Source organism: Citrus clementina, unplaced genomic scaffold (genome assembly GCF_000493195.1).
Source record: "Citrus clementina cultivar Clemenules unplaced genomic scaffold, Citrus_clementina_v1.0 scaffold_8, whole genome shotgun sequence".
NCBI lineage: Eukaryota > Viridiplantae > Streptophyta > Magnoliopsida > Sapindales > Rutaceae > Citrus > Citrus x clementina.
In genome coordinates this window covers 1,302,822-1,330,282 of record NW_006262022.1, presented here as the reverse complement: position 1 = coordinate 1,330,282, position 27,461 = coordinate 1,302,822, and the positions used below count along the sequence as shown (strand labels likewise).

The 27,461-nt window shown below is 36.4% G+C and overlaps 5 protein-coding genes and 1 long non-coding RNA gene across 14 annotated transcripts; 4 read left to right on the top strand and 2 right to left on the bottom strand.

The window, feature by feature from the left end:
- Positions 1 to 2,246: 2,246 nt before the first annotated feature.
- Positions 2,247 to 4,028, bottom strand: LOC112096124. Its single transcript, XM_024179042.1, has one exon. The coding sequence runs from the start codon at positions 4,026 to 4,028 to the stop codon at positions 2,247 to 2,249; it is 1,782 nt and encodes a 593-aa protein (XP_024034810.1).
- A 1,954-nt stretch (positions 4,029 to 5,982) lies between these two features.
- LOC18035414 (protein trichome birefringence-like 12) lies at positions 5,983 to 8,972 on the bottom strand. 2 transcript variants are annotated; one of them, XM_006422602.2, is made up of 4 exons: positions 8,300 to 8,972; positions 7,359 to 7,496; positions 6,932 to 7,181; positions 5,983 to 6,691 (listed from the first exon to the last, which is right to left on the bottom strand). In XM_006422602.2, the coding sequence occupies exons 1-4, from the start codon at positions 8,830 to 8,832 to the stop codon at positions 6,407 to 6,409; spliced, it is 1,206 nt and encodes a 401-aa protein (XP_006422665.1). In that variant the 5' UTR covers positions 8,833 to 8,972; the 3' UTR covers positions 5,983 to 6,406. The 2 variants fall into 2 exon arrangements, with proteins under 2 accessions (XP_006422665.1, XP_024035731.1); XM_024179963.1 differs by having other exon boundaries at positions 6,543 to 6,668.
- Positions 8,973 to 9,508: 536 nt separating this feature from the next.
- LOC18033827 (APO protein 3, mitochondrial) lies at positions 9,509 to 13,241 on the top strand. 3 transcript variants are annotated; one of them, XM_024179619.1, is made up of 4 exons: positions 9,509 to 10,085; positions 10,802 to 11,199; positions 11,944 to 12,224; positions 12,369 to 13,241. In XM_024179619.1, the coding sequence occupies exons 1-4, from the start codon at positions 10,077 to 10,079 to the stop codon at positions 12,776 to 12,778; spliced, it is 1,098 nt and encodes a 365-aa protein (XP_024035387.1). In that variant the 5' UTR covers positions 9,509 to 10,076; the 3' UTR covers positions 12,779 to 13,241. The 3 variants fall into 3 exon arrangements, with proteins under 3 accessions (XP_024035387.1, XP_024035386.1, XP_006422664.1); XM_024179618.1 differs by having other exon boundaries at positions 11,794 to 12,083; XM_006422601.2 differs by having other exon boundaries at positions 11,794 to 12,224.
- Positions 13,242 to 14,542: 1,301 nt separating this feature from the next.
- LOC18035207 (phosphoglycerate mutase-like protein 1) lies at positions 14,543 to 18,369 on the top strand. Of its 6 annotated transcripts, none has more exons than XM_024179427.1 (11): positions 14,543 to 14,757; positions 15,242 to 15,309; positions 15,462 to 15,569; positions 15,693 to 15,772; positions 15,990 to 16,152; positions 16,489 to 16,563; positions 16,649 to 16,737; positions 17,112 to 17,231; positions 17,448 to 17,492; positions 17,582 to 17,720; positions 17,997 to 18,369. In XM_024179427.1, exons 2-10 carry the CDS (start codon positions 15,250 to 15,252, stop codon positions 17,709 to 17,711), a joined length of 870 nt encoding a protein of 289 aa, XP_024035195.1. In that variant the 5' UTR covers positions 14,543 to 14,757; positions 15,242 to 15,249; the 3' UTR covers positions 17,712 to 17,720; positions 17,997 to 18,369. The 6 variants fall into 6 exon arrangements, with proteins under 6 accessions (XP_024035195.1, XP_024035192.1, XP_024035194.1 ...); XM_024179424.1 differs by having other exon boundaries at positions 17,582 to 17,729; XM_024179426.1 differs by having other exon boundaries at positions 17,582 to 17,729; positions 17,962 to 18,369.
- Positions 18,370 to 18,654: 285 nt separating this feature from the next.
- On the top strand, positions 18,655 to 20,860 carry LOC18034498 (neurogenic protein mastermind). The gene has a single exon (XM_006422598.2). It carries the CDS (start codon positions 19,114 to 19,116, stop codon positions 20,632 to 20,634), a length of 1,521 nt encoding a protein of 506 aa, XP_006422661.1. The 5' UTR covers positions 18,655 to 19,113; the 3' UTR covers positions 20,635 to 20,860.
- Positions 20,861 to 26,706: 5,846 nt separating this feature from the next.
- LOC18033978 lies at positions 26,707 to 27,449 on the top strand. Its single transcript, XR_002904335.1, has 3 exons — positions 26,707 to 26,833; positions 26,956 to 27,058; positions 27,236 to 27,449. It is a non-coding gene; the product is annotated as an uncharacterized LOC18033978 (long non-coding RNA).
- The last annotated feature ends 12 nt before the right edge of the window (positions 27,450 to 27,461 follow it).

Sequence of the window (27,461 nt, the reverse complement as noted above, 5' to 3'; positions counted from 1 at the left end):
TTATTTATGGCAGGGGGACGTTTTACAAACTCTTAAGCCAAATTCAAAGGAGAGTAGCAGAAAATATTGGCTCTCTGTGAAGGATTACTTGCCAAGCATTCCAGGCTAGGTTCTTAAGGTTGGTATACTTTAAGTACTAAAAATTTTTTAATCGAAATTAATGACTTTTCATTTACTAATTTTAAATGATACTTTATACAGCACCAACCCTTAATCAATGCGATGACGTCGGTTACAAGGCAATCAGACGAGCATGACGATCAAGACATGTTGCCAAACCCAATACCAGAGCAGCGTCATGACACTTATGAGGATGAGGTGCCTGTTGATGACCACCAGCAGCAAACAGACAACTCTGATGACGCACGGGATTCTGAGGTTATAAATAATATACGATATTTTTCCTTTATAAATTATTAATTTTTTATTGTTATTCTAAAGTTTTCTGTTTATTCTTTTGTAATAGTTGAGGACAAAGCAGTTTAATGATTACATACGACGACGGCTGGATAAGATTGATCGTAACGTGTACGAAATAAAGTCAGAATTAAAAGATTTTAAAGAAACTGTTGTTGGCTTCATCGACACATTTTCTAAACGTCCAAATAAGGATTCTCCCACTGCACGCTCATATGCGGTGAGCAAATTTTTATTTAATAATTATGTTCGTTTAACTTTTAATTTGATAGTTGTTTAATATGTTCTTCTTGGCGAATGGACAGGCCCCGGATGACTATGGAGTGTATACTAACATGGGCAATGAAAATTTGTCTACGCCCACGTCATTGTATAGTTTCTACGGGGATGTTAGTGGGGAGAGCGTGTAGGTGTTCTCTGAGGTGCCTCCCGGCGTTAGTAAGTTCGGCCGTGCGTACATACCGTCGTATGTTTATAACAGTCCTTACATGATTCCTCCAGTCAGGCGAAGACAGAACGTCCGGCCTTTGCCTCGACCCTAAATCTTGGAGCATGCGATTGACATGAGTACGACTGTGGATATAAATCCACTGAGAGGATTGAAGGACTCTAGTATGTTTTCTGAGTTTGATCGATGGTTCACTGGTGATATGACAGTGGTTCGGAGAGTCCGGCACTCGCGGTCATTCTTTGAAATACTTTTGGGTTTAACTTCGATGAGATGGCTAGGCGATGAGGTAATTATAGTTTCGAAGTGCTTTGAGTAATGTGGATTTGTATATAAATATTTTCTTTTAAATTGTAATGTTTATGTTTTTCTACAGCATATTCACGAGTATTTTCGCTTGATTAGCGAGAAACAACGGCAGTATCCGAATGTCTTACTTCAACGTGTCACACATACCGACACATTTTTTTGGGTAACGTGCCAACATAACGAACATAAATACTATTTATGTTTTTTTTAATTATCGCCTTTAAGTTTTGTTAATTAATGCATTTTTTTTGTTATCTATGTATTATGTATTCTTGACTCAGTTATGGAACAATGGGCATTGTGCGGTCGATTCATTAGAATTCAACGACCGCTTGAATAGCTATCTCTGTGGGCGATAGCACACAATGTCCAAATCGATGACGGATGTCGATATGGTATGTAGTTTATTGCATTTCATATACAAGTTCACGAGTATTTTCTTAGTTGTTTTTCAATTTCATATATAACGAAGATGTTTTTGAATTGTTATATACAGTTACTCATCCCTGTTAACTTGGACGGCGAGCATTGGGTACTGGCACGAGTAGACTTTCGGAAAAACAAAGTCTGGATTTATGACTCATTACTCACATGCCGCGACGACAAAACATACAGGTTGAAATTCAAGCCACTTGAAGTTATCTTCCCTCGATGGTTGGAATATGTTGGGTTCTACAACATCCGACCTGAGTTGCGGAGTGCCGACCCCTGGAAAGTTCTCGTTGTTAAGAGTGCGCCACAACAAGAGCGCGGAACTGGCGACTGCGGTGTTTTTGTATTGATGGTTACGATGTATTTAATGTTCGGGCTTACATTATAGTTTACCGCTAGTCATGTCGAGTACTTTAGAAAGAAAATTGCGGTTGACATATTTAATGACGATATTGTATTGTAAACCGTTGTAGTAATTTTAATGTTGAAATTTAAATTTTTATTCTAATTTGCGCACTTAAGTTTATATAAATTGAATGCTCACATTTTAATATTAAAAAAAAATCACACTCACATATAAGTGTACAATACACTAAAAAAATATAACAGTTATAATCAACGAATTATTGAAACAATACAACTAACTTCGATTCGACGCAATGGGATTCTTACACCGCTTGCGATTATGGCCCAGTTCATGACACCGCCCGCATCTTACAGTCCGCCGGTTAACGTCCTCGCCAGCTGAGGGTATTTTGTGCTCTTTACGACGGCCAGCTGGTGGTGCCTCAACTGGAGGGTATACTTCCATCTCCTGAATTTCATCTGGAACTTCCCAATCAGCCACATCGCCAACTGACTCCACTGGTTGTGCATAAGCCATCGCCAACCATTCTGTAGTGTAAAAGTCCGAGCAAAGATTAATATAATCCACCCGGTCTGCTAGACACGCCGCAATTGCATGAGAACATACAAGCTGATCAAGCTGAAAAACTCTGCAGGAGCAAGTTTTCTTTTGCAAGTCAACCAAACCTTCCTTAAGCCCACCACCTATAACTTGAAATCGATGCGGAGACACCGACCGAACTATCATTCTTTTAGCTATAGTTCTTCGCTCAGTGACTATTTCATCTGCCCATGTTATTAGCCGAGTACTCATTGATTCAGCTATAATTTTTCTATCATAAAACCATTGTTGCAGCGTTTTCCTAAAGTGATCAACAAGATGAGTAACAGGAAATTTTCGGGGTTCCCTCATGAAAGAATTAACACTCTCCGCGATGTTGGTGGTAAGTATGCTGTACCTCCTACCTTCAAACTGAGACCTTGCCCAATTACACGTACCGACATTATTTTCTAGGTAGTCAGCCGCATCTGAGTGGATCATCCACAACCCTTCAAGTTGTCTCTTAAATTCCTCGTGGCCATATGCTTTTGCTGCATTAATAAAGGCAGGCTCAAATTGATCCCAAAGAGCTTTTGACATTCTAAATTGTGACTTAATGTTACCTTTCACATGGTAAAAATAAACTCCATGAGTTGCATTCTGAAATACTTTAAGAACGGCTCTCTTTATGACAGTGCATCGATCAGATATAATAACCAACTCAGATCTATCGCCAATCACTCCATGTAACTTCATCATAAACCATTCCCAAGCATCATTGTTTTCTGAATCCATGATCCCAATGGCTAACAGATACAATTGATTGTTACCATCAAGACATGTTGCCACGAACATGCTTCCACGATATAGCCCCTTGAGATGAGTACCATCTACAGCAATGACAGGCTGAATGTACTGCATGAAACCCTTGATGGAAGATCCGAGTGCTACAAAATAGTACAAAAAATTACCATCTCCATCCTGCTCGATGTGAGTGACTGTACCCTCATTCGCTGCAGTTAGTACGTGAGAGTATTTAGGGAGCAAGTTGTATGACTCTGCAGGGTTGCCTCGAACTATTTCAAGACCAACTTCTCTCGCCCGATATGCCTGCTGGTATGTTAACTGAACACCGTATTCTTGTTGCATATCTGCTCTTATGTCATTCGGAGTATAAATTCTCTTGTCTTGAATATATTTATCTGCGATAATATGACCGACAACCCGGCTCCTGACTTGATGACGTCCAGCAACCAATATCTCATTATGACAAGTGTGTACATTATCAATTCTCCGCACCACCCAAGGAACATTTTTCTCGTTCGAACATCTAGTTGCTCGAATACGCCATTTACATGATTCTGAACTACAGTGAGCCTCGAAACGTGTCGTAGTAGACCGTGCAATCTTGAAATCAAACTTATCCCGAAAGGCAACCTTGCGTAGTTGTAATATAAACTCATTCTTCTCAGCAAATAGCTTACCCACACTGATATCATCTGAGTCACAACTGCTAACAAAGCTTGGAGCAACCATGTTCGAAGGAAAAGTTGGAGCAAGACTTGTGAGAGGGTCAATTCTCCTTCTCAATCAAACCATTGTTGGAATAGGTCTATTGCCTCTGTTATTCACAGGAGTATTGTCTTCACATTCATCCTCATGCTGAAACGACGGAACATTCGAAGGACTGGCTCCTCCATCATCACTATCATTATTGAAATGAGTGCCCCTCATATTATTATAAGGTTCTGCACAAACATTATCCCCCTCTGTCTCATCATGAAAATCATCATTGTCCCGAAAATTATTATTGTGATACGGAGAATACCGTTGCTCCAACGACATCGTTATTGAAAATATCGTTGCTCCAACATCCTGTAACGTAACGCCGTCATCATCAATGTTGTCATAATTGTCGTGGATTGGAAAGTAATATTGCTGCAGTGATATTGTCCTTGGCAATACCTCTTCTTCATTATCGGGGCCAGACATATTTGCTCTAAACGAAGTTTCTGTATCGACATGTGGCTCAATACCTCCACTCGGAACTCGAGGTGATGTGGTAACAAATATATGAATGCATCCAAAATTAACTACGTCGGATGCCATATGTAACACAACCCTCACCATTTCATCATCAAATATATCCATGGGCAGTGCACATACACGATATAATGTGTTACTAGACCTCAAAGTTATCTTCATTATGATACTATATTCATTAGGATTAATTTATAACACATCGTATACTCTTGCCAATAACTGATCAAAAAGATAATTTTTTCCAACCAAAAAAGCTCTATTTTTACCATTGACATACTCCATACGCCCATCCTCTAATGTCTCCCAGCAACCATCGTAATACAATTCAAGTACAACTGAATCCATTAAGCCTGAAATTATAAAAAAATAAATTATTTCAGCCCTATCAAATTAATAGTTAATTATAATGAATATGGCTTTTGGTGCGACAGGTTGACTGTCGCACGAAACTTGGAGTGAAAGGTTGCATGTCGCTCCAAGTTTTGGTGCGACAGGCAGCCTGTCGCTCCAAGGTTTGGTGCGACAGGGCTTGGTGCGACAGTCAACCTGTCTCCAGATTCACCCATGAAATCATCCGCAGTTCAGTCAAACTCACGAGCAAGAAAATAACTCATACCACTATGTGATGTCGATTAGTGTTGGATCCGAATAAATTATGATCGGATTTCATTTTTTATCGTTGCCTTTTGCCGTTGCCGTTGGTTGATGATTCAAGAGTGGAAACTGCCTTTGTTTGACGAAAGGGGAGAAAGAATGTTGCTTTTGGTTTGTAAAGAAGGGTAATTTGGGGAGAAAAGCATGTGTGTGGTTAATGTTGATAGAAAAAAATTGAGAGGGTTAATTGTGAAAATAACAAAACTTTTATGATTATTTTTGTAAATTTCCCAAACAATCAGCACAAAACATAACATTTTCTGCCAGGTGGCAGGCGTCCAAAGTCCATACGCTTTCAATTTTGCATCATAGTTTTATTTTTTTAATTTTCATTACCATCTGCTTGAAATTTGACAGGTTATAATATCTTCCGTGTAATTAGAAAAAAGTGGTTCCCATGCAATGTCATGTGAGCGAATGTAAAGTAACTATTTATGATGCCACCGCGCTTGCGATGTCATAAATGTAAGTCAGGGGATCCTTCCCATAAATATTAGAGGGTTTTGAACTTTATAAAGAAAAATAGTTTACAGTAACTATTTATGATGCATTCTTATAATGATATTTTTGGAATATATATAGATTTTCAAATAAAAGAGAATGGAATCCACAATTTTTTTACAGTTTTCCGAATCCGCAATAAATAGCGGCTTCAGATAAAGCACCCTAATCTGACTTTTGGGTATAAATGGTCCTTTCATCAAACATTTTTGTCATTGTGATCACTGTTCGGCTTGATACAAAATGATAATAGCAGTGAACATGACAAGCAAGAGAAGAAGTAGGTTGCAACAAGATGAATACAGACAAGATTAATTGTATACATTTCAAGGTTCAATCATTTAGGAATAAAAACATGATTCAGTGTTTCAGTATCCTCCAACCACCTTCAAAAGAATTTAAATGAAAGAATTTCAACAAAGAAAATTTGATCCAAAATCTAACATTTCACTCATCTGTTACAATTTGCAAGTATTTGGCGTCACCTAATGAGTACTTCCAATTTTTCATATAGGACTCCTATTTTCATTTGAGATTTCTTGGAAGACCTGAAGTCACCGAGCTTGTGCTTTCTGGTCATCAATTCTCCTGCCTAGTTTTCGTGTAAATGACAAGGAGAAGCACAGCATTTCCGGTGAAATCAGTCCAGTTACTTCAAAGATGAACCTCAATCACAAATTTCCAACTTTTTAGTATCATTGTGACTGTTCACTGGCTCATTGCCGTGTTTCAAAGCTATTACGTATCAGTTCTGACAATATATCAACCCATGTATCTGGAACCCCCGGTAGGCACCAATGCATGCAGTCCTGACCCCAGACTGCCACAGCATCCTTCTTTCCCAACCAGATAGCTGGATGGGCATCTGCTCTGAATTCACTCAAATGAGTCAGATCAAGTACTTGAATACTTGTGCCTTGCAATGCCTCTTGAATCAGAAGATTAAGTTGCCTCGCTTCTTTGTTTACTCCATTGTTGCTGGGATCAAACCACAAATCAAGCTGTCCAGGTATAAGTATCTAATTCTCTAAAAGAAAGGTTCTAAAATTCGATAAATATTTTAATGCACTTCAAGTCATGTTCTGAGTTTGAAAATCCTTTTGTATCGTCACACCATCAACCAGCATAAATTCAGAACAAATTTCAAAACTTTAGAATTTAAATTTGGTATAGGTGAAGACCAGCTGTGATTGACCATCAAAATATAGGAAGATATGTGCAGTACCAGGATCGACTCATACCTGCTCTCCTTGAAGTGGTTTATCGAACAAGCAACTGCCGTTTTGATTCCACTCGCCACCATAAAAATGCCTTGGTGATTGCAACCGCCAAAACTTCAGTGTCTTGCTAGGAACTTCTTTCTCTATGAGTGAGACCATATTTTCTAGAACAACTTTAAGTCCATCCATCATCTCAAGCGGAGGATTTATCGGTTTCCCTGCACGGTAAAATACCAGCGGTCTGTCTTTCGGGAATTTATCGAAGCCCCACCTAGACAAGGAAATGTAATCTTTTTTTAAATAGATGAGAACCTAAAAAGCGCTGCACCAATCAATACCAGAATTTGAGACATAAAGGTCCACTTATAAATAACAATAAAAATATTGTCAGTAATACATTAAGATTTTGTACAAATAAGCAATGGGGAGGGAAAAAAAAAAGAATTACCAGTGGCCAGTGTTGAATATAAGAACATCATAGAACTTGGTGATATTTGCCCAATCAACTGCAGGAATATCAACATCTACTCGATATACTCCTTCCACTCCCTCTTCTTCACCAACTGAAGACTGTTTTGGCTGCCACCTTTATTTAATCAGTCATAAGCGTGAGAGGTTGCCATTTTCAAAATCTATTTTGATGCGATCTAGATAAGGCCCAATGTAAAATGGTTTAAACATAAAAATGATCCACTTGGACTAAAACTATGCACCTATTGTATCTATTTCGGGAGAAATTCTAGAATACATCTGTTGTATTACAACCAATTAATGCATGCATGACATGTGTAATTGAGTTTAATACAACCACCACTTGCATGATAGTTTACAAAATAAATGCATACATGTCATGACATTATTTGCTATTGTATGGCTAACATGGTACAACAGATGTATTCTAGAATTTCTCCTATTTCGGAACAACACTCAGCAAGAAGAATGCCATTTTCAAAATCTATTTTGATTCAATCTAGATAAGCCCCAATGTAAAATGGCTTAAACATAAAAATGATCCACTTGGACTAAAACTATGCACCTATTGTATCTATTTTGGAACAACACTCGGCAATAAGAACATCAATCTATTACCACAGAAAAAACTGCACATCCACGAAGAAGCAATAGTAGTTTGTTGTCTAAATCACTCACAGTGGTGATTGAAACATCGAGTTAGCCTTTAGAAAAGCTCCCATTTTCCCATACCTTTACCAGCTAGAAGCTACCCCAACCTCTCATTTTAGCATCCTCAATTTTTATTCAAAATGCTACACATTAACTTAAACCGGATCCACTTTCTCATTTATACTACTTCACAGTCAAGCATTGAATTAATCCAGAGCAAAAACCACTTTCAGAGTAACAAATTCAATCAAAAAATACAAACTTTACCTATAGTTAGCAAGCAAAACGGCTCGATGATACGCAACGGTAACATTAAACTTAGGAAAATACCCTCCTCTCCAAGCACCTTTCCTCTTCCACTTCTTGGCACCAGAATCAGCCGCACGAAGCACACACAAAAACGAAACAATAAAATTTTCATTCAGAGAGTCACCAACAAACCCAATATTCTTATTCCTCATAAGGCTCAGAAACTTAACCGGATTGATCCGGGGCAAATCACAAGTTTCGGGCACCCATTTGTAAGAATTGATGGTACCCATGTTGGGTCTCTGGTTCCTAAGACAGTTCCAAGCGTTCCTCTGAAATGGGCACGTCTCGTTGTACAAGGATTTGTGGGTGGACGGGTGTTGGAGGACCCATTTGCCCGAAAAAAGATTGCAAGGGGTAGAATGGAAAGAGAGGGTTTTGGCGGTGGGTGGTGAAAGGAGAGAGGAGTAGAGAAAGAGGAGGAGGATGGAGAGGAGAATCAGGTAAGGGAAGAGTGAAGATGGTGGTGGCTTTGCTGCTGCTGCTGGCATTATGAATCAACATCAGTGATTGATCATCCGTCTGCTGATGGTGAAAATTGGAAAAGAGAAAGTGACGGTCGAGATTTGGAGGACGGGAATTTCACGACGTCGGCAGTTTAACATTTCTACTTTTATGTCATTAGGTGCTAAATTTGTATGTTTAATTCATAAAAGATGTAGTTTTTCATATTTTATCAAATAGATCCTCATTTCCTTTCTTTTGCCCTTTATTATCAACTATTCAGAGGTTAAATTAAAAATTCCAAATTCAAAATTTTAATGGAAAAAAAAATTGATCTTTTGAGTATGCTTGTTTAATTGTTTTGATACAATAGTATCAATTGTAGTTAAAAATTTTCAACCTAATAAACTATCAATAAATCTTATATTTAATCAATTTATGACAACTCACGTCCCCTTATTAAGTAATAATCCTAATATTATAAAATCATATTCACTATAGCAAGGACCTCTAAACCCATTATAGCGATCGGTTCTCATACTCCCTCTGCCCCCGTATTTTGTCACCTCCAACTAGGCGACACCCCTAACATTACGAACTCATGATCATAGCTACAGTCGACAGAGGCCAACTTGAAAGGACCAAACAATTGTGATGCCAATTTGTACTAAAGTCACAAAATAAAAGTCACTCTTAAAAATGGACTCATAAGAAGGGGGCGCATCGAGGTTAGTAAACTACAAAGTGTGTCACGCCTAGCCGAGCTAGGATCCTGACAGTCTCACTAGAACCCTCGTTCGCTCCCTAAAACCTCCCTCTAAGCTCGTACTTGTCTCACTAGAAATTATGATCTCTCTGACTCTCTCTAGAACAAGCTCATCCTCTGACTAGAACACCGGTTAACTAATTCATTCTCTCGCTGAAAATCTACAAATCCACAAATTTTCTCATTTAAAATCTCTCTCTCTGTCTCTCTCTCTCTCTCTCTCTCTCTCTCAGTGCACTACAACGACCCCTCATTCCATCACTAACAATCTCTTTCTCCACCATAACACCAGACTGACAAGCTCCTTTTTTTGGCTTTCTAAATTTTGGTTTTTAAATTTCGGAAACCATTTAGTTTTTCAAAATAAGTAACAAAAAAAAAATACCAATTCATACCAAAACGCACGGTCGAGAGCAGAGCGAGCAAACCCATCTGGCGTATACACGCCGCCACTTAGCCCACTGGTCATGGTAAATCCCCGTCGACGTCTAAAACTCCCAACCTTTGCTTGGGGCGCCGCCGCCCATGTATCAGGTTTGTTTTTCGTTTTTCCAGTTTCTATCTTCTACTCTTGTTTGCATTTCAGTTACTCTTGTTTCCTTTAGTTTGCTAATTTCAGTTAATACAATCCCATCAATTCAAGTCCAGTTTCTAGGGCTTGACTTGCTTTCGATGAGAGTGGATCAGTTTGGCTGCTAGGACTGCTTAGGCATTATGGATTTTTTTGTGTGGGTTATTTCTGTGCATGCTGAAAATGGCGGACGTTGTGTGTTACTTATATGTGAGATTGTAATCTGACTTGTGTTTTGACCTTGACTTTTGATTTGATCAATTTGTATTCTGATTGAAAAATGGAAAAAAAAAAAAAATCTTGATGTAAGTGATGAGATCTTATACTAATGTATTTGTTTTCAGGTTTTGATCACCATACAAAAGACTAAATTGGGTTTTGATTTCTGTGATTATGATTTTCCTTATTGTTAACTTTTGAGTATTCTGGTGATAATGCAGGATTGAGGAAGGTTTAATTTATGCTTCTGTCATGACTGAAGGGGTTTGGCTCTACAGTTAGTCATTAGACTTTGTAACTCAAAAATTTTGAAACAAATTTTGTCATTATTAATTTGTTTTAATATTCTTTAGAAGTTGCTTGCATGGTCGTCTTGATGACTAACTTGTCTTATATTTATATACAAATACAATATATCATTTTATTGTTCTGACAGTAGACTCTTTGTCTGAAACACCAGAACAAGTTCATATGTGAAGCAATGTTGCCCAGACGAGTTCGAAGCATTTTGAACTTGCATGATATGATTACATACTATTCTACTGCAAATCTTTTTGGTATAAGGTTAAAACATCACTCTGGCATGTACTCTGCTGGGTCAATTTCCACAGAGCTTCCAAGAAAGTGTAAGAAATGTGAGCGGAAGCCATGGGTGACGCATATTAATGAGCTTAAGCGTATGGCTAGACGGGAAAGAAAAGAGAGGCAGATGGTTAAAGAAAAGATTCTAGGGCCTCCTGAAAATGGATTACTGGTTAAGGAATTAATACCAGTTGCTCATGATGTTTTTGCTGCCAGAACAGAATTGCTTGCTTGTGTTACGAGGGTTGCCAAAAGCATTGCCATATATACATGCAGGTAAATGATGAGTTTTCTTTATCATTGTCCTAGAGGTGAAAGCAAATAGTTGTATTCTCTAAAACCTTGTTATGTAGAGATCTCTGTCACTTGAATCATGGCCATGCACTAGCAGCAAAAGAAACAAAAATTTAAAGTATAGATTCATATCATTCTTTGGTGGGTCAACTGTTGTTTTGAAGGTCCCCAAAGGGCCAGGTATAAGAATTTTGCTACTGTATAGGTAGTAGTAACATAATTTTTAAATAGTCAATTATTTTGTATGTACTCGGTTGTTGAAGTTCTATGACTAGATATCTGGAAATACATGCCAACATTTTAGAAAAATCAGGGAGTCACATGTATATTTATAAACCAAAAAGGAGAAGGGACATTGGCTGATGTGGAACTGTCATATTTTTCTTGTGAACCTTGTTTAATGAAGTTCAAAACTAGGATCCCAAGATGACAACTAAACTCTTTATCTTAAATACAGTGGATGAATAAAAAAGTGATAAAGATTTAGAGTCCGTGAAAATCGGGTTTGTTATTTCTCATCTTATTGGAAGTTTATCAGAAACTTTCTTCTATAAAATTGTTTATGTGCCCTTGCAGCTTGTGTGGAGAAGTTCATGTTGGTCATCCGCCACACAAGATTAGAACATGTAATGTTGCTGGTAGCCTGGCAAGCAAAGAACACAGTTGGAAACTTGGGAATGTGGAACACATTTTGCCTCATGTGGAATCCTTTCATCTATATGACAGGATAGGGAGAGCTGTTTCTCATAATGAGCGGCTTGAAGTGGACCAAATTCCAGCTGTCAATGAATTGTGCATCCAAGCAGGCATTGACATCCCCCAATACCCAACAAGGAGAAGAGTTTTCCCAGCTTACAATCTTGCTGGTAAAGTTATAGATTTCGAGAAGAGGTTCCCAAAAGAAGATAGATCTAGTGAAGGCATAGAAACATTTGGATTTTGGGGGAATAGAAAGAAATCAAGTGAAGAGAACAAGTCTATAGATGTAAATGCTGATGAAGCACAAGGTTTTTTCTCCTTCATTTGATTTTGTCTTTTTCCCTAGTCCCACTTATTCATATGCCCTTATCATCCAAAGTTAAATCCCTAAAGTTTGGGCTTATTATTTACTAAATACATCCTGAATTCCTGATTTTCCAACATCCATGTAGCTGTTGCTGTTAGAGGTATGGAGACATGGGGGAAAATGCGATCAGGAATATCCAAACTCATGCAGAAGTATGCTGTACAGACGTGTGGGTACTGTCCAGAGGTCCAAGTAGGACCTAAAGGTCACAGGGTGAGGAACTGCCAAGCTTACAAGCACCAAATGAGGGATGGGCAACATGCATGGCAGGAGGCAACAGTTGATGATTTGGTTCCTCCCGTGTATGTATGGCATGTACAAGATCCGAAGAGTGGCAAACCGCTGGTAAATGAATTAAAGAGATACTATGGGATGTTGCCTGCAGTTGTTGAACTATTTGCTCAGGCTGGTGCCAAAGTGAGTTGTGATTACACCGGTCTAATGAGGGAAGATGTTGCACTCCCAGAGTTGGATGAAGAAAAGTGGGTTGTGTAATTGAGGTCACGAGGCTTTTAATCTACAGCTGATGTAAAAATGAAAAATCATTGGTGTGGATGATAGGTAAAGGTTTTGGAAATAGCTAACGTGTTTACTTCAACTATTATCCTTAGGAGTTGGGAGTTAGAAATGGGGTCTAATGCAGACTATAGGTGGGCACAATCGCATTTGACTTAAGAAAATTTGAACCAATCTTGATTCGAACAATTATAGTGCACCGAACTGAACGACTGGCTTGGTGCATTTTTTTCAATCGCTTTTTTGGCGAACCAAGCCAAGAATCAGTTGGTTTATGAACCAGTCTTTAGCCCATTTTCCGAACTGAACCAAAGGAGTCAGGTCGAATCGGATTGGTTCTGAAATTATCGGACGTCTTAATAGATTTGGGTGTTTTTGAAGCATTGTTGTACATGTATGGTTTGCGCACATAATATTGAAGTTGCAGGCGTTTCTGTTCAAACAGTGTTTGTATATGCTACAATAACATTCTGGATTATTAAGAATTTATAAAGAATCATGTGAACTTGTGATAGGGATGGCAACTGGGTAGATATGTGTTTCTACTCTGTTTCAAATCTAGTCATCTAGATCTATAATAAAAATAAAAAATATGTATCTATTCTAAATTTGTCATGAATTAATATTTGTTTCATAGCCAGATCTAAAGAAGAAATAAATATCTATCTGTTCCGAATTCAAAAAAAAATTAAAATTCAAATCTGTTCTAAATTCGTCATGAATTTTAAAACTCAACAATAAAAAAACAATAATTTTTTAGAGTTAATATTAAAGGTTAAAATATATTGATAACAAATAAATTATATATTTTTTCTCAAAATATAATAAATATTGTAGTTTATACTTTTACATCAAAACAACAAATAAGAAAGATAATAAAATATCATTAAAAAATAATTATAAAAGTAAGATTAATCTAATATTTTATTATCTCTTTCATCATTCTAATATCCATGGCACACGCACCCTCGATCCTACAATATTAGATAATGACATATAAATTAAATATGATTTATATTCAAGTTTTATTATTTTTATTATGATCATATTTGACTAAATATAAGAATAATTATATTCTTTAAAAATTATTTGGCCAATATAATAAAATAAATTGTCAGGCTTTATTAATTGGCTTGCAATTTGAATATTGCATGTACCTATTTTGGGACTGACTGACCTTTATATTTATAAAACTAACCTTTAAGTTTTAAGAGTTTAAATGTATTGTAAATACTATTAATATGTTATGAATAAAATTTATTATCAGTATAATTATACAATTATTAAGAAATTTTAAAATAAAATAAAATTAAAAAATAAGTGAATATAAATATAAATTTAAATATTAAGATAAATTTAAATATACTCTAGATCCGTCTTAAATTTATATATCAATATCTAAATTCGATTTAAATTTATTTTAAACAGAACCAAATCTGATCCGATTCAATTTAACTCACATGAATCTTGAGTAAAATCTAATCTATGGCCATGCCTATGAGTCTTGTGGTCAAATGTGCAATGAATGTAGTTTTGAACATGTTGATTCATATGCATTACCCAAGACATATACTCCACACAATTAATACGACAATTGGAAAGACAGAAAGACATATATACCCTTGTGCGTGGCTGTTGTCTTCAGAAAATTCTCTACTAAACATCAGAACTGAACCGTTCAGAAAAAAGTAAGCCGTGATCACTACGAGGGTAATAGAGTCAAAAGATTCTGAAGAGCCCAATAAGTCGGAAAGACAGACAGTGACAGTACAGGCTTATCCAATCCACGACAATTATTTTGAATCCAACGAATTATAATAAAAATAGCAGCATTTGTCTACTAACACTACTGTCCTGTTCTTGTGGTTTCATTTCTGGCAGGAGTAGGTCTCGACTGTCAACTGCTCGATCCCATCTATCTCTGCGCTCCTGTTGCTGTTCCTCTTCCTCTCTCTCTGGTATGATTTCTTTTCAGTTGTAGTGTTTGATGCTCACTTGATGGGATCTTGTTTACTTTTCTACCATTTTATATTTTTCTTATCTTACAGATTGAGGTACTGTATCTTTAATGCATTGATGGTCTGAAATAAAATCACCAGCTGTCAGAGAGAATGTTTGGTTATTAAAGATTTTAGCTATTGCATTCAAAATTTAGTAGATGCACAACCGTTTCAAACATATCCCTAGTCGGGGTTGGTGTAGTTTGTGTTGTTTATGATGCAGTTTGAGAGGCTGTTAAGAGGCAGATAGATGGTTTTTGGGCGGTGATTTTGTTTGATTTGATTTGTTTTGATTTTGGTATATTAGATTTTATATTCACTCACCATGGTTGCTGGTGGTCAAGAATTTAGGATGGCTGAGACGCAAATGGTTTGATTTGCAGATGACATGCTTTTTTGTTTTTTCTCCTTTGATCAGAAAGCTAATGTTCATGTGGTTCAGTTGCAGATATGGATGGTGTTGCTGTTCCAAGTTTGTATCCATTGAATCGCTGCAAGACTATTCACCTGGTTGGTATCAGTCTTGTTTTTCATTTTATGTATGATGTTCGTCGTGGATGTGAAGCTGTTATACATCTGGTCTGAAGGATGTTCAAGATTGCCTTCTTTCTTGGCTTTTGCTCGAAGGCATTGTGGTCTTATAAAACCAACCATACATCCAGGTGAGGCATGCGCAAGGGCTTCACAATGTTGACGGAGACAAGAACTACAAAGCATACTTGTCTCCCGAATATTTTGATGCACCCGTTACTCAACTAGGCTGGCAGCAGGTAAGAAGCAGATCATTCACGTTTTCATATCAAGTGCTTTTCAAGAAAATAATAATGAAAAAAGAAGTTCCGTTCATTACGTTCTTGCACTCCTGAGCAGAATCTTGAACTTCCTTGCTACAGATTGAGAATCTGCGTAAGCATGTCCATAATTCCGGACTCTTCAAGAGGATTGATTTAGTCATTGCGTCTCCTTTGCTGAGGTATTGCTGCACATGCTCTGCTGACAGTCTTTTGTGGATATCTTGTCATGTCCTTGTCTTAAGGTGTTTCTATCTATTTTGAATCCCTTGATGATGAACAAAGCATCGTAGGAAACTCAAAAGGATATTGTTGTATTTGTTTGTTCTCTGATTAATTGCATTAATATTTTGAGAGCTGATTTTCTATTCTTTAAGTTATGGTTGCTGTGACTCTTAGGACATTGCAAACAGCTGTTGGAGTTTTTGGTGGTGGGGACTATGTTGACAGGATGGATATAGTACCACTAATGGTAGCAAATGCTGGAAATAGTGGGCGTGGTGCAATTTCTAGTCTCAACAGCCCGCCAATCATTGCTGTTGAACTTTGTCGAGAACATTTGGTATGTCTTGCACAGTTATGTTTCTATTGTGGTTATCAATTTCTGGCTATACTAGTGTTGATTGCGTCATGCCGTAGATGTTCATCATAACTGGCTACAGTTTCTTATCATGTAACTTGAGTATTTCCTCTAATATTAAAGTAACATCTTGGAGTAACTTGTAACTATATGTCATATGACCATAAGTGCTTCTTGATGATTTAGAGCTTGTAAGCCTAGTCTTAGGATTGGGAAAGATACATTTATTTTCAACCATCCGGAGTTATGAATCTGGTTTCTGTCTACCGAATTCACCTAGTTTGCCTCTCACATTTCTCTTCTTATTTCTCATTGCAGGGAGTTCATCCTTGTGATAAGAGGCGAAGCATCAGTGACTATCAATTTCTTTTTCCTGCTGTTGATTTTTCACTGGCAAGTTCTCAGTTCCTAGGATTTACTTTGAAAACTTAGTTGGTGTCAAGAGGTTCGTTGTTGGATAATTTGAGTTACTGTGCAGATTGAAAGTGATGAGGATGTGTTGTGGAAGGCAAATGTTAGAGAGACAAATGAAGAAGTTGCTGCTAGGGGATTGAAGTTCATGAACTGGTAAATGCTGTGTTTACTAATTTCTTACTGAGACTGAAAGTGGGTGAACTACATGAAAACTTCGAGCATTAAACTCAGTGCTTTAGCATTCCTTCCCCCAATTCTTAAATCATTTACTATAAACTTTTGAAGCAAGAAGACCATTTTCATAGATCTCATCCTCTGTTGCATTACTGGTTGTAGTCTTTATTATGACATGAATATGCTCACAGTAGCTATTTGAAGACCTCATTTTCACTCCAGTATGTGTAGTTTATTCTGCCATATAACTTTTTACCTGTTGATTTCACATGAAAGTTACTCTATACATTTTTAGATTGTTCATTTGAAGTAAATTTGTCCGTGCTCTTAATATTTTGCTATTTACTTCACAGGTTGTGGACACGTAAAGAGAAGGAGATAGCCATTGTTACGCATAGAGGATTTTTGAACCACACATTAAATGCTTTTGGAAATGACTGTCACCCTTTTGTAAAGAAAGAAATATGCAAACAGTAAGCTCTATGGTGCCCGTTCATTCATTTTAACCATTGGTTTATGGTGTCTATTCGTTCACTTTAACCATTGGTTTATGCAATAAATTGCATCAACCATGTCATCATTGCGTGTCCACAACCACATACCTGGTTTACTTCTTGCTGCTATGCAATCTTGTAAGTTTCTTTTTTAGACTCTCTGGCAAGAAATGACTTTTTGAAATTTACTTGCAGTTTTGCAAATTGTGAGCTCCGTTCCATGGTTATCATTGACAGAAGGTACGTGCAATTGTATTCACAACTGAAAGATTTTCCCTTCCTTTGCTTATTTCAGAGTCTTACCAACTTGTCTTCTTTTCATTCTCCAGTATGACAGGATCGGACTCCTCATCAACTAATTATCCGGGAAAGATTCCTTCAGCACTGGATCTCCCTGCTGACATTGCAGAGAGAAGCCATGAGAAAGAGGACGCCGATACAAATTCAGTAGACCGATAACTCTTGAAGGTATTCAAGGTATTCTTTATATACGTATATTTTTAATTCCATCAAATTGGAAACTCAAGCTCCTTTTCTCTAGATACAGTTGATTCTGCTGCCAGATTACTTTTAAGATTTATCTTCACGTTAAAGATCTGGATGAATTATGAGTAACCTAAGCTTTGTTATGACCGACTACTAATGACATTATGACATGTGTGCATTGTTATGATACTGTGTGAATGTGATTCTTGGGCATTTTGAGCAGCCGAACGTCAATGAAATGAATCTATCTAATAACAGGATGAGGCAGATGCAGATGCTGTCCAAAGGCAAAAACGCAATAAATTAAAGATGCTTTCATCACTATGGAACGTACGTGGCAGCAGGTGTTTTGGTTTGCAATCTCAGCATCCTGTGATAGTGATGCGCTCTTGCCCTTTTTACCACGCGACATATGCGCGACGCATAAAGCACGTCATCGTTTGCGCCCCTGTACCCGCATCCCATCCTCATGCCATGATTGAAAATTGATGATCACGATCCTTTTAGCCGCTCAACTTTTTTGCTTGTACTCTCTCAATACCCAACCCCACCCAGAACTTCGCTACTAAATTACTACCACTTGACAGTTATTTAACATCACCAAGTGCCAATAATAATTTTTGATTGCGAAGTTCAAACTTCATAAGATGATCTAAAAAGCAGCTTACTAATTATTCATATTTTAATCAAAATGCTTAGCTTTTAATACTAAAACAAGAATTGAAAAAAAAAATGACTTATTTTATAAAATAATTCTTATTTTAATCTGTTGCTCATCTTTGGTGCCTCAAAAGTATGATATCTTTTTCATCCATTATTTATTATTTATTACGTGCTTATAACTATTACTATAATTTAATAAAAATATATTCTTGAGCCAAAAGAAAAAAGAAAAAAAAAATCTGAAAAATGAGCCAAGAGCACTATCATGAGTGACACTGTAAGCCACACACGGCATAATAAAAACCATGTACATATGCGAGTTGCTAATGCCGGCCAGCATTGATAGTTCATGTTAAGTCAATGCATCGAACCCTTATCCCTTCTTACTCAATCAGTACACAGTAGTGGACCCCAGAATCCCAGCCTCAAAAGTCCATCTATCCCGCATAAACACTCTCCCAACACCGCCCGTATCACCCTCGTTTCCGTCCTCTCTCCCTCAAACACCTCCACCTGTCCCAAACTCTATGCACCCGCGGGAGGCATGATCACACCCCGAACCCCACCAATTTAAAAGAGCCTCTCCCAAGTCTCTACCGTTTCTATTCATTTCCCCCTTTATTCAGTTTCATGGACTAGCAACAACAATATATCTGTCTGCTTGTGTTTAGCTCCCTCTAATATTTCTAATAAAAAAATTTATCAACAAAATATGGAAAATTATTCTTACAATTCGTATCCCGACTCCGGCGACTCGTCTCCACGATCACGCGAGATCGATTTCGAGAATCCTCCGCCATGGGAGGACAACCAGAATCCCCAAGCCTACAAAGCCAAGTTCATGTGCAGCTACGGCGGCAAGATCCATCCGCGCCCTCACGACAACCAGCTCGCCTACATCGGCGGCGAGACCAAAATACTCGCCGCCGATCGCACCATCAAGTTCGCCTCCATGATCAGCAAGCTAGCGGCTCTCTGCGGCGACAACGACGTGTCGTTCAAGTACCAGCTTCCGGGAGAAGATCTCGACGCCTTGATCTCCGTGACCAACGACGACGATCTCGAGCACATGATGAATGAATACGACCGGCTTTATCGGGCCTCGGCGAAGCCAGCTCGGATGCGGCTGTTCTTGTTTCCGGCTGGCACGACTTCCAGCTTCGGATCCGAAGGATCCAAGTCCGATCGGGACCGGTTCGTCGATGCTTTGAATTCCGGTCCGAGTCACGTAACTGACTCGAAAAAGATCCCTAACAACGTCGATTTCTTGTTCGGTTTAGAGAAAGGAGTTCCAATTCCGCCGCAGAAGATTCCGGAATCGGTTGCAGTGCCACCCCCGCCTCCGCCCGATTATCACGTAGCCGACGACCGTGCTATCGGATCGGATCGGGTCGTTTATTCGGATCATGGATTGAACCCGGTCGAAATACAGAGGCAACTACAAAGGTTACAAATTAGAGAGCAGCAGCAGCAGCACCACCAGCAGCAGCAGCAGCAGCAGCAGCAACAACAACATCACGAGCAGCCACATATGCAAGAAGCGATTTATTTTAGAAAGAGTGACGATAATTTAACTGGAGGAGTCTACATGCCGCCTGCATCGTTACCGGTACAGCAAACGACGTCGTTTGTGCCTGAGAAGCAAATTCCCGCCCCGAATTACGCGGGTAATGTAACTACCACACACGTACAACCGGAACAGCCGGTTTACATGATCTCTGCCCCTACAGCGGCTCCAGGTACAACAACTGTTTACCACCATCACGTACAACCAGGCTCAGCACAGCCGCAAATGATTCGACAGGTTGCCGGTCAATCTGGTCAACAGTACTACCAAAACATGCAAAGAATGGCTCCGGGGCCCGGTCCCGGCCCCGATGTTTACCGGGAACAACCGGTGTACAACATGGTTGTACCACCACAACAAACACAAGCTCCGCCGCCCATGTCGGCGCCACCGCCTAGTTTGCCGCAAATGGGAGTGGTGCGTCCCGGTGGAGGAGGCGGGGTGGCGGTGACGGATACGGGTTACACGCAGGTGGCGTATGATAGCGGGGTTGGGAGACAAGTGTACTACACTGCACCGGGCGGAGGCATGGTGGTGCCGCCGCAGTACCAGGGTGTCGGCGTCGGCGTGGCAGTGAGTGGTGGCGGAGAAATGAGGCATGCTGGTAGTGGTGGCGGGTTGAGCCAAGAGGGGAAGGTTAATAAGGTTTCTCAAACTTCGGTTTGACGGTGTGATCATGAATCATGCATCTCATTACTTACTATAAATATGGTTATCATTTCTAATTTGAGAGTTAGTTTTCAAGTAAATTTTCATGTTTTGGTGTCATGTTAATTTTTAGATTACTTTACATGGTTTTTGTATACATACAATGTTGGAGTTGGCCTGAGTTTGTGATTATCATTTGAATACTCTCTTAGTGTTAATTTAATATAATTTTGCAGTATTTAAATTTAAAATGTGAAGTTAAACACTCAATGGGAATAGATTATAAAAGATATAATGGGAATGCTTCTTGGCTTGTGGGTCGACGGAATGAGTTTGGAATGATAATCGGATCTCAATAATTGGGGGAGTTTTTAGAAATAAATTAGAGGTAATACATCTTATTAATATTCGCATGTGTGTGTATGTGTGTGTGCATGAAATGTATGTAATTAAATTTAATATAATAATTATTTGTAGAGTGATGATACAGTCACAAACTCTTGTATAAATTTATTTTGTACAAACTAATGACATTAATTCATTAGTTGAATGAAAATATAAAATAATGAAAATAAATTTTGTGGGTCAAGAGATATTTAATTTAATTAATTTTATCATGTCACATCAGTTTATATAAGAGTTTGTGGTTATATCATTATTTTTATTTGTATGATAATTTTTCAAAATAAATATATATATATCTTAGTATTATTTGTTTATCGTCCGACTGACATAATATCTCTTATATATTTTAGAATTTTTTATGTAATTAAGACCTAATTAAGTTTCAATTATTATATATCATTTATTTATTAAATATTAAAATTTTTAATATTCATAAAATGATTTTGGGTGTCATTAGACTCAATTCTTTTTGAATAAGAATAGATAATAGGTTTTAAATATTGCCTCTTTTGACCGGTATCAGCCTCCTACATTGAGGTTGAATGAGTTAATATTTTAGTTATTTTTTGACTTCGAATGTTTAGAGATGTATTGCATGAGGGCAGTCGGTGAGTATATGTGAACGTTTGTGTCCAATTTTTTACTATTTAATTTAAAATATTGTTTACAAATTAATGTTATAATAGTTAGAATTGATGGAAGAGAGTATCTTTTAGCACAGGAAAACAATTTTATTGAATGATTGAATAGATGATGCAAAAGACCCATTTACCCATTTTACTCTTGACATTTTTCTTAATTTGTTGAGGCATAATTAAATTTTATTCACCGTCTCCCTCAAGTCGATGTTCTTTATACTGTATGTGGTATTCATCTTTCTGCTAGCTATTTGGTGGAACATAAATTAATGATTTTGTAAAGTGAGAATTCATTATTCAAGGTTAGCCCCAGTGAGTGGCTTTTAGGCTTTAGCTCCTCGAAAATCACTTTCATCCCCCCTAGCCACCCGGTCGATTGGATTTGACTTTCAAATTTATTTGGCTAATAGAAATTTAAATAACATTAAAATTTCTTGAGGCCTTGGGGAATCCAAGCAACATAAAGTGAGAACCAAAATAACGAAAGGGGCTGAGTGGTCAGGGCTAGAGTTGGAGGGCAGCAGTTCGAATCCCCACAATGTAATGTGGGAATATTTTTTTTTTAATTAAATTTGAGTGAAGGCAGTCAAAAATAAGGAGTAGACATTTCTTGAATATTTGAGAGGGTTAAAATTTAGACAGAGTTTTATTAGTATTGATGTAAGTTAGTTTCAGTCATAATCTGATTTGTAAATATCAGTTATATTCGCATATAATATGAGTTGTAGTCTGAACAATAATATCATGTAATAAAATAAAAAAATAATGAAGGGGGCAGCGTCCCTTTCAAAATGCCCGCAGAATAAAAACAAATATATTCGCAATCAAGCCCCGATATTTTTATCAGAAGATAATATATTTTCTCCATTGATATTGTTTCATGTTGACGAGTGTGAAGGGTTAGTTAGCTGTTGCACTCACCCAATTACATTCAAAGCCTGGAAATGAAAGCAAAAGAAACAGGTGTGCCTTTTTCTCATTGATCAAAACAAACAACAATATCAAATGGTGAACCCCACCACCACTTAGTTGATACTTGAATTCAAAGAGATGGGTACAGTTCAGTAAATAAAATAATATATATCAAATAAATATGTATATAAAAGATAATGGCCTTCTTTTTCACATTTAATATATAGAAGTTTTATTGTCCTTTGCATTTAATATAATGCATTTGAACTCAAATATTAAGAGCAATGCTATTTAGGCACGTCGTTAATTACAAATAGCAATTTGTCATTGATTCATTGTGGGTGGTTTCCTTCATCACGATTTTTCCCGGAAAGTTTACTGACTACAGGAAAATATCATTGGTTGATGTCATGGTTTGAGGGCGACATTGCGCCTGCTTGGATGGGAAAATTGTTTTGGTCTTTGACTTTATTGCATGTATTGATTAATGAAACCTTGATGGTCAATTGCGCAATTTAAATATCTGGGATTTATTTATTTATGACAAGAGAATTTGATATTTTTAAATCATAGACTTATTAGTCTTTTCGTTTTGCAAACTTTATATAATCATAGACTTATCTACTCTTGTATGTCTCCATATTTTGGGTTATTAAAATCACATATCCACACAAATAGTAACAATTGACAAACGATATTCTTCCTACTCAAACCCAAAATTCCACTTTTCTTTTTTAACTCAACAAAGCTAGAACTTGAAAAATGGTTCAGTTTTGGGGTTCTACTCGAGGGAATATCATTTTTCCTAATAATTTAGTGATCGAGATTGCTCACGTCATGATGAATGACACGATATAAATAATACAAATATGTTAATCAGTAATTTTTATTTTATTTATGAGCCGTTATAAATATATGACAGACCTTGTTAAGTTAAATAATTATGTAACATACATCAACCCAACAAGTACTACTAATAACACATCATGACGTGAGCAATTGAATTAATAATACTATCATTAACACACAATTAGTTTTTATTGGTTATACTTTTGTGTTACTAGTAACGACTTTTGGGTTAGTGAACGTTACACAATTATGCAACATAACAACCATCATATATGACTATATGTGAAGTTATTCATAGTAAAATGACTGATACAACTAACTATGATATCATTTTTATTTTATATATATATAAGTTTCTTTATATGTGGAGAAAGGGGCCCAAAAAAACAAAACTTCTACTATGAATAAATAATGTTAATAGTCACAAAATTTATCTCAACGTATATATTCATGAATCAAGTATAATCTCAAATTCATTCTCATTTAAAAAAAAAAAGAAAGTATAATCTCAAATTCACTAGTTTGGCCTTCATCATTGCTAGCAAATGTGCTTTGTTTACATTTACATTTCCATTTATTGGTTCATTTTATGTGTATAATGTATATGTCCATCTATTTATCTCAATGATTTAATTTGAGTTTTCCATCTTTCACATGCGTCACATCCAAATAATTAATTGCAGGCCCCAGGACTGGATTTGGGTTCGACAAAATTGGATTTGGTTTGATTTTAAGTTCAATACGCAATTGAGTTCTCTTCAATATGATTAGAAGAGCAAGTTTGTTTTTTTCTTCCAAAATTAATTAATAAAGGAAAATTCGAGAGATGACATTTTAAAGCTTTCAAAATGACACTATTATTATCACAAGATCTTTGTCATGGATCAAATAACAGTCATTTTCTTCTATTTCTTTTTTTTTTTTTTTTTTACCCCTAAAGTTGAAAACTTCTTTTTCAAGTTTATAATAAAATTACGCGCAATCATTTATTATGCGTTCACAAAAGTTGATTAAAATTGCAAAGCAATCATTATATGCCTTAAACAACAACATGGCATTAAACACTTAATATAATTTTTTATTTTATTTTTTACTGTATAAACCCAAAATTGACAAGCATAGCCCCATTCGCGTGCAATAGAAGTAATAAGTAATAACCAAGGAGAGTTAAATGAATTAATCATGTCAAATCTAAAAGGGTATAATTAAAAATTCGTCGGAACGAGGTTTAATGAATGAAATGATTAGCACAATCAAAAGATTTTCTCCGACACAAGGAGAAATATCTGTCAATAAAAATTTATTTATTATAAGAACAATAGTAAATATGATTTATCATCTATTTGTGTGTGTGTATATATTTTCAAAAGGTAGGTAGACAAGATTCAAATTAATTTTTCTAATTTCTATTTTTCCCATAACTCGAATTCGTGGCCCAAAAAAGAAAAAATACTATTTGAAAACTACTTGATCTTTCTATAGGGAGCAAATAGAGTGCCAATTTTGATCTTATAGAAGAGAAAAAGGGTAGGTAGACAAGATTCAAATTAATTTTTTTAATTTTTATTTTTCCCATAACTCGAGTTCGGTGGCCCAAAAAAGAAAAAAAAATACTATTTGAAAACCACTTGATCTTTGATATATATAGAGAGAGAGAGAGAGAGAGAGAGAGAGAGAGAGAGAGAGAGAGATAAAAAGAAAAGTAAAAGAAAAAGAAAGGAATGGGCACTCGGCAGTAAAACTCAAATTGTTCCGCATCCGTGGCACCCAAAATGCCCATTAACTGGGCCAAAGGCTCAAGCAGAATGCAAAATATTATTAGCCCAGTTGGGAAACTACGGCCCAATATGATAGTGGGCTGAATTATGAGCCTACGTAAGTATGCGTCCATTGAATTATGAGCCTACGTAAGCATGCATCCATGTTTGGTATTGAGACATTGTACCTTAAAAGATTTTTCAAAATTAGTAGAAATATAATAATTTTTTTTTATTATACGAGTATAAAATCAAATCGACTTATCTTTTAAATTACAACAGTTATTATTTATCAATCACTTTAGTGTTATACCTTTCAAAGTTAAAATTGCTCAACCTCAATCTCTCAAACAATACCTTAATTGTTACGATAACTCCTAATATTTTATTCTGATAAATATACTCACTTCATATCTAAGAATAGTATTAAATTGTACAAAGAACTCAATAAGAAGATGTATAATGCACATGAAAACTGCATTAATAAATTAATTGAGCTTATGTCCAGATGACCCGGATCACGTCACGCAACAGAATCATTAATAAACCAAATGAGAACTGATGTAAAGTAATTGGATGGGATTGCTTCCACTTTGAGGAAGAACATTTATTAGTGACGGTCTCAATCGCTTGCATGCATAATTCTATTTAATTAGTAGGCTGTTGGTGCCGATGCTCCCACTTTTGGACAAGAGAAAATGAAACACTTATTAGAAACTAAGACAGTGTTTGTACTGTTGCGAAGGATTTGACTTCAGTGCTGATATAATTTTTGTGCTTATAAAAACACGAGTCACAGAATATTATTAAAAAAATTAGTAAAATAAAGATTAGCAACACTACTAAATCTAGAAAAAAAAAAGAAAAGAAATAAAGATAAGCATTTATAACCAAAAAATAAATAAATAAATAAATACAGTTTGATTCAGATAGAGAGCAGGTCTTGCCGGTTTAATCTAATTTTTTTTCTAGACCGTTAAAAGTCAATGCAGGCCTCCAAGGAAGCTAAAAAACCGAAGTCTTACATTGTGTGCAAGGAATATTAATTTAACAAAAGACCAAATGTGAAAAGAGAAATCTTATAACTTTACAAAGAAACATGGAATCTAGAAACCAAACCAAAAACAAAATTAACAGTAACGACTTGCTTTCAGCCGCGTTCGGTATCTCTTTCTAGAATCGAATTATCATATCAAATTATTTGATAAGTAATATTAAATGTCTCGTTATTAACCATTAATGGTAAAGAAAAAAGAAAAAAGGAAAAAGGAAAGTCTTATGTTTTTTTTTTTAATACTGATTAATCATCATATTACTGCATTACACAAATAGTTACAACTGCTATTATAGCAGATATATTACACTGATATTTACAATAATATTAATCAGCTTACAAAAATATTTTTTTGAATGGAAGTTTCTTTATGCCTCCACAAGCTACAATAATGTTCTTCTCTTTGATCTGACTTCATATTCACACACACACACACACACTCTCTCTCTCTCTATATATATATATATAATAGAAATGCCTTGGAACACAAAATCCAGGACCAGGAGTTTTATTATTCTGTGATCAATCAGTGAATTTTGTCAATTCTCTGTTTGGCAAAAGAATGAGCGAACCCAAATATGCGTACCCGTATCCTGCTCCAGGTAACTATATTAGTGAAAATAATTTCTTATTAATTTCTTTATAATTTTTTGGAAGTACTTTTAGGATTATTTTGGGCAAATATTAAACGTTGGGTCCAATGATTTGTGATATGGTGGTTCAGGCAGTTATCAAGGGCCGCCGCCGCAGCCGCCGGTGATGGCGCCACCGCAGTATTATGCACCGGCTCCACCACCAAAACAAGAACCAACTTTTCTTGAAGGATGGTAATTGCTGATTCCCATTCTCAATCTTTAATTTTTTAAGTTTTTTTTTTCTCCTTTTTAACTTACTGTATGCGTGTGTGTACGTGTATATATATATATAAATTCATAGCAATAATTTATTTGTTTTTTTTTTTTTTTAATATTTGTTGTTAAAATTTGTGCTTGATATTTTTGCAGCCTTGCAGCTTTGTGTTGCTGTTGTCTCTTGGATGAGTGTTGCTGTGATCCCTTTGTCGTCGTCGTGGACTGATCATGTCACATTTATTATGATCGAAACGTTAGGTCAAGATAAAGAAAAACAAATTTTACTTTTGTTTATCTTATTAATTTACACCGATTAAGTAAAGAGTTCATCCAGATTATCTGATTATGTACCATATGTATGAGTTCGTTAATTTCTCCA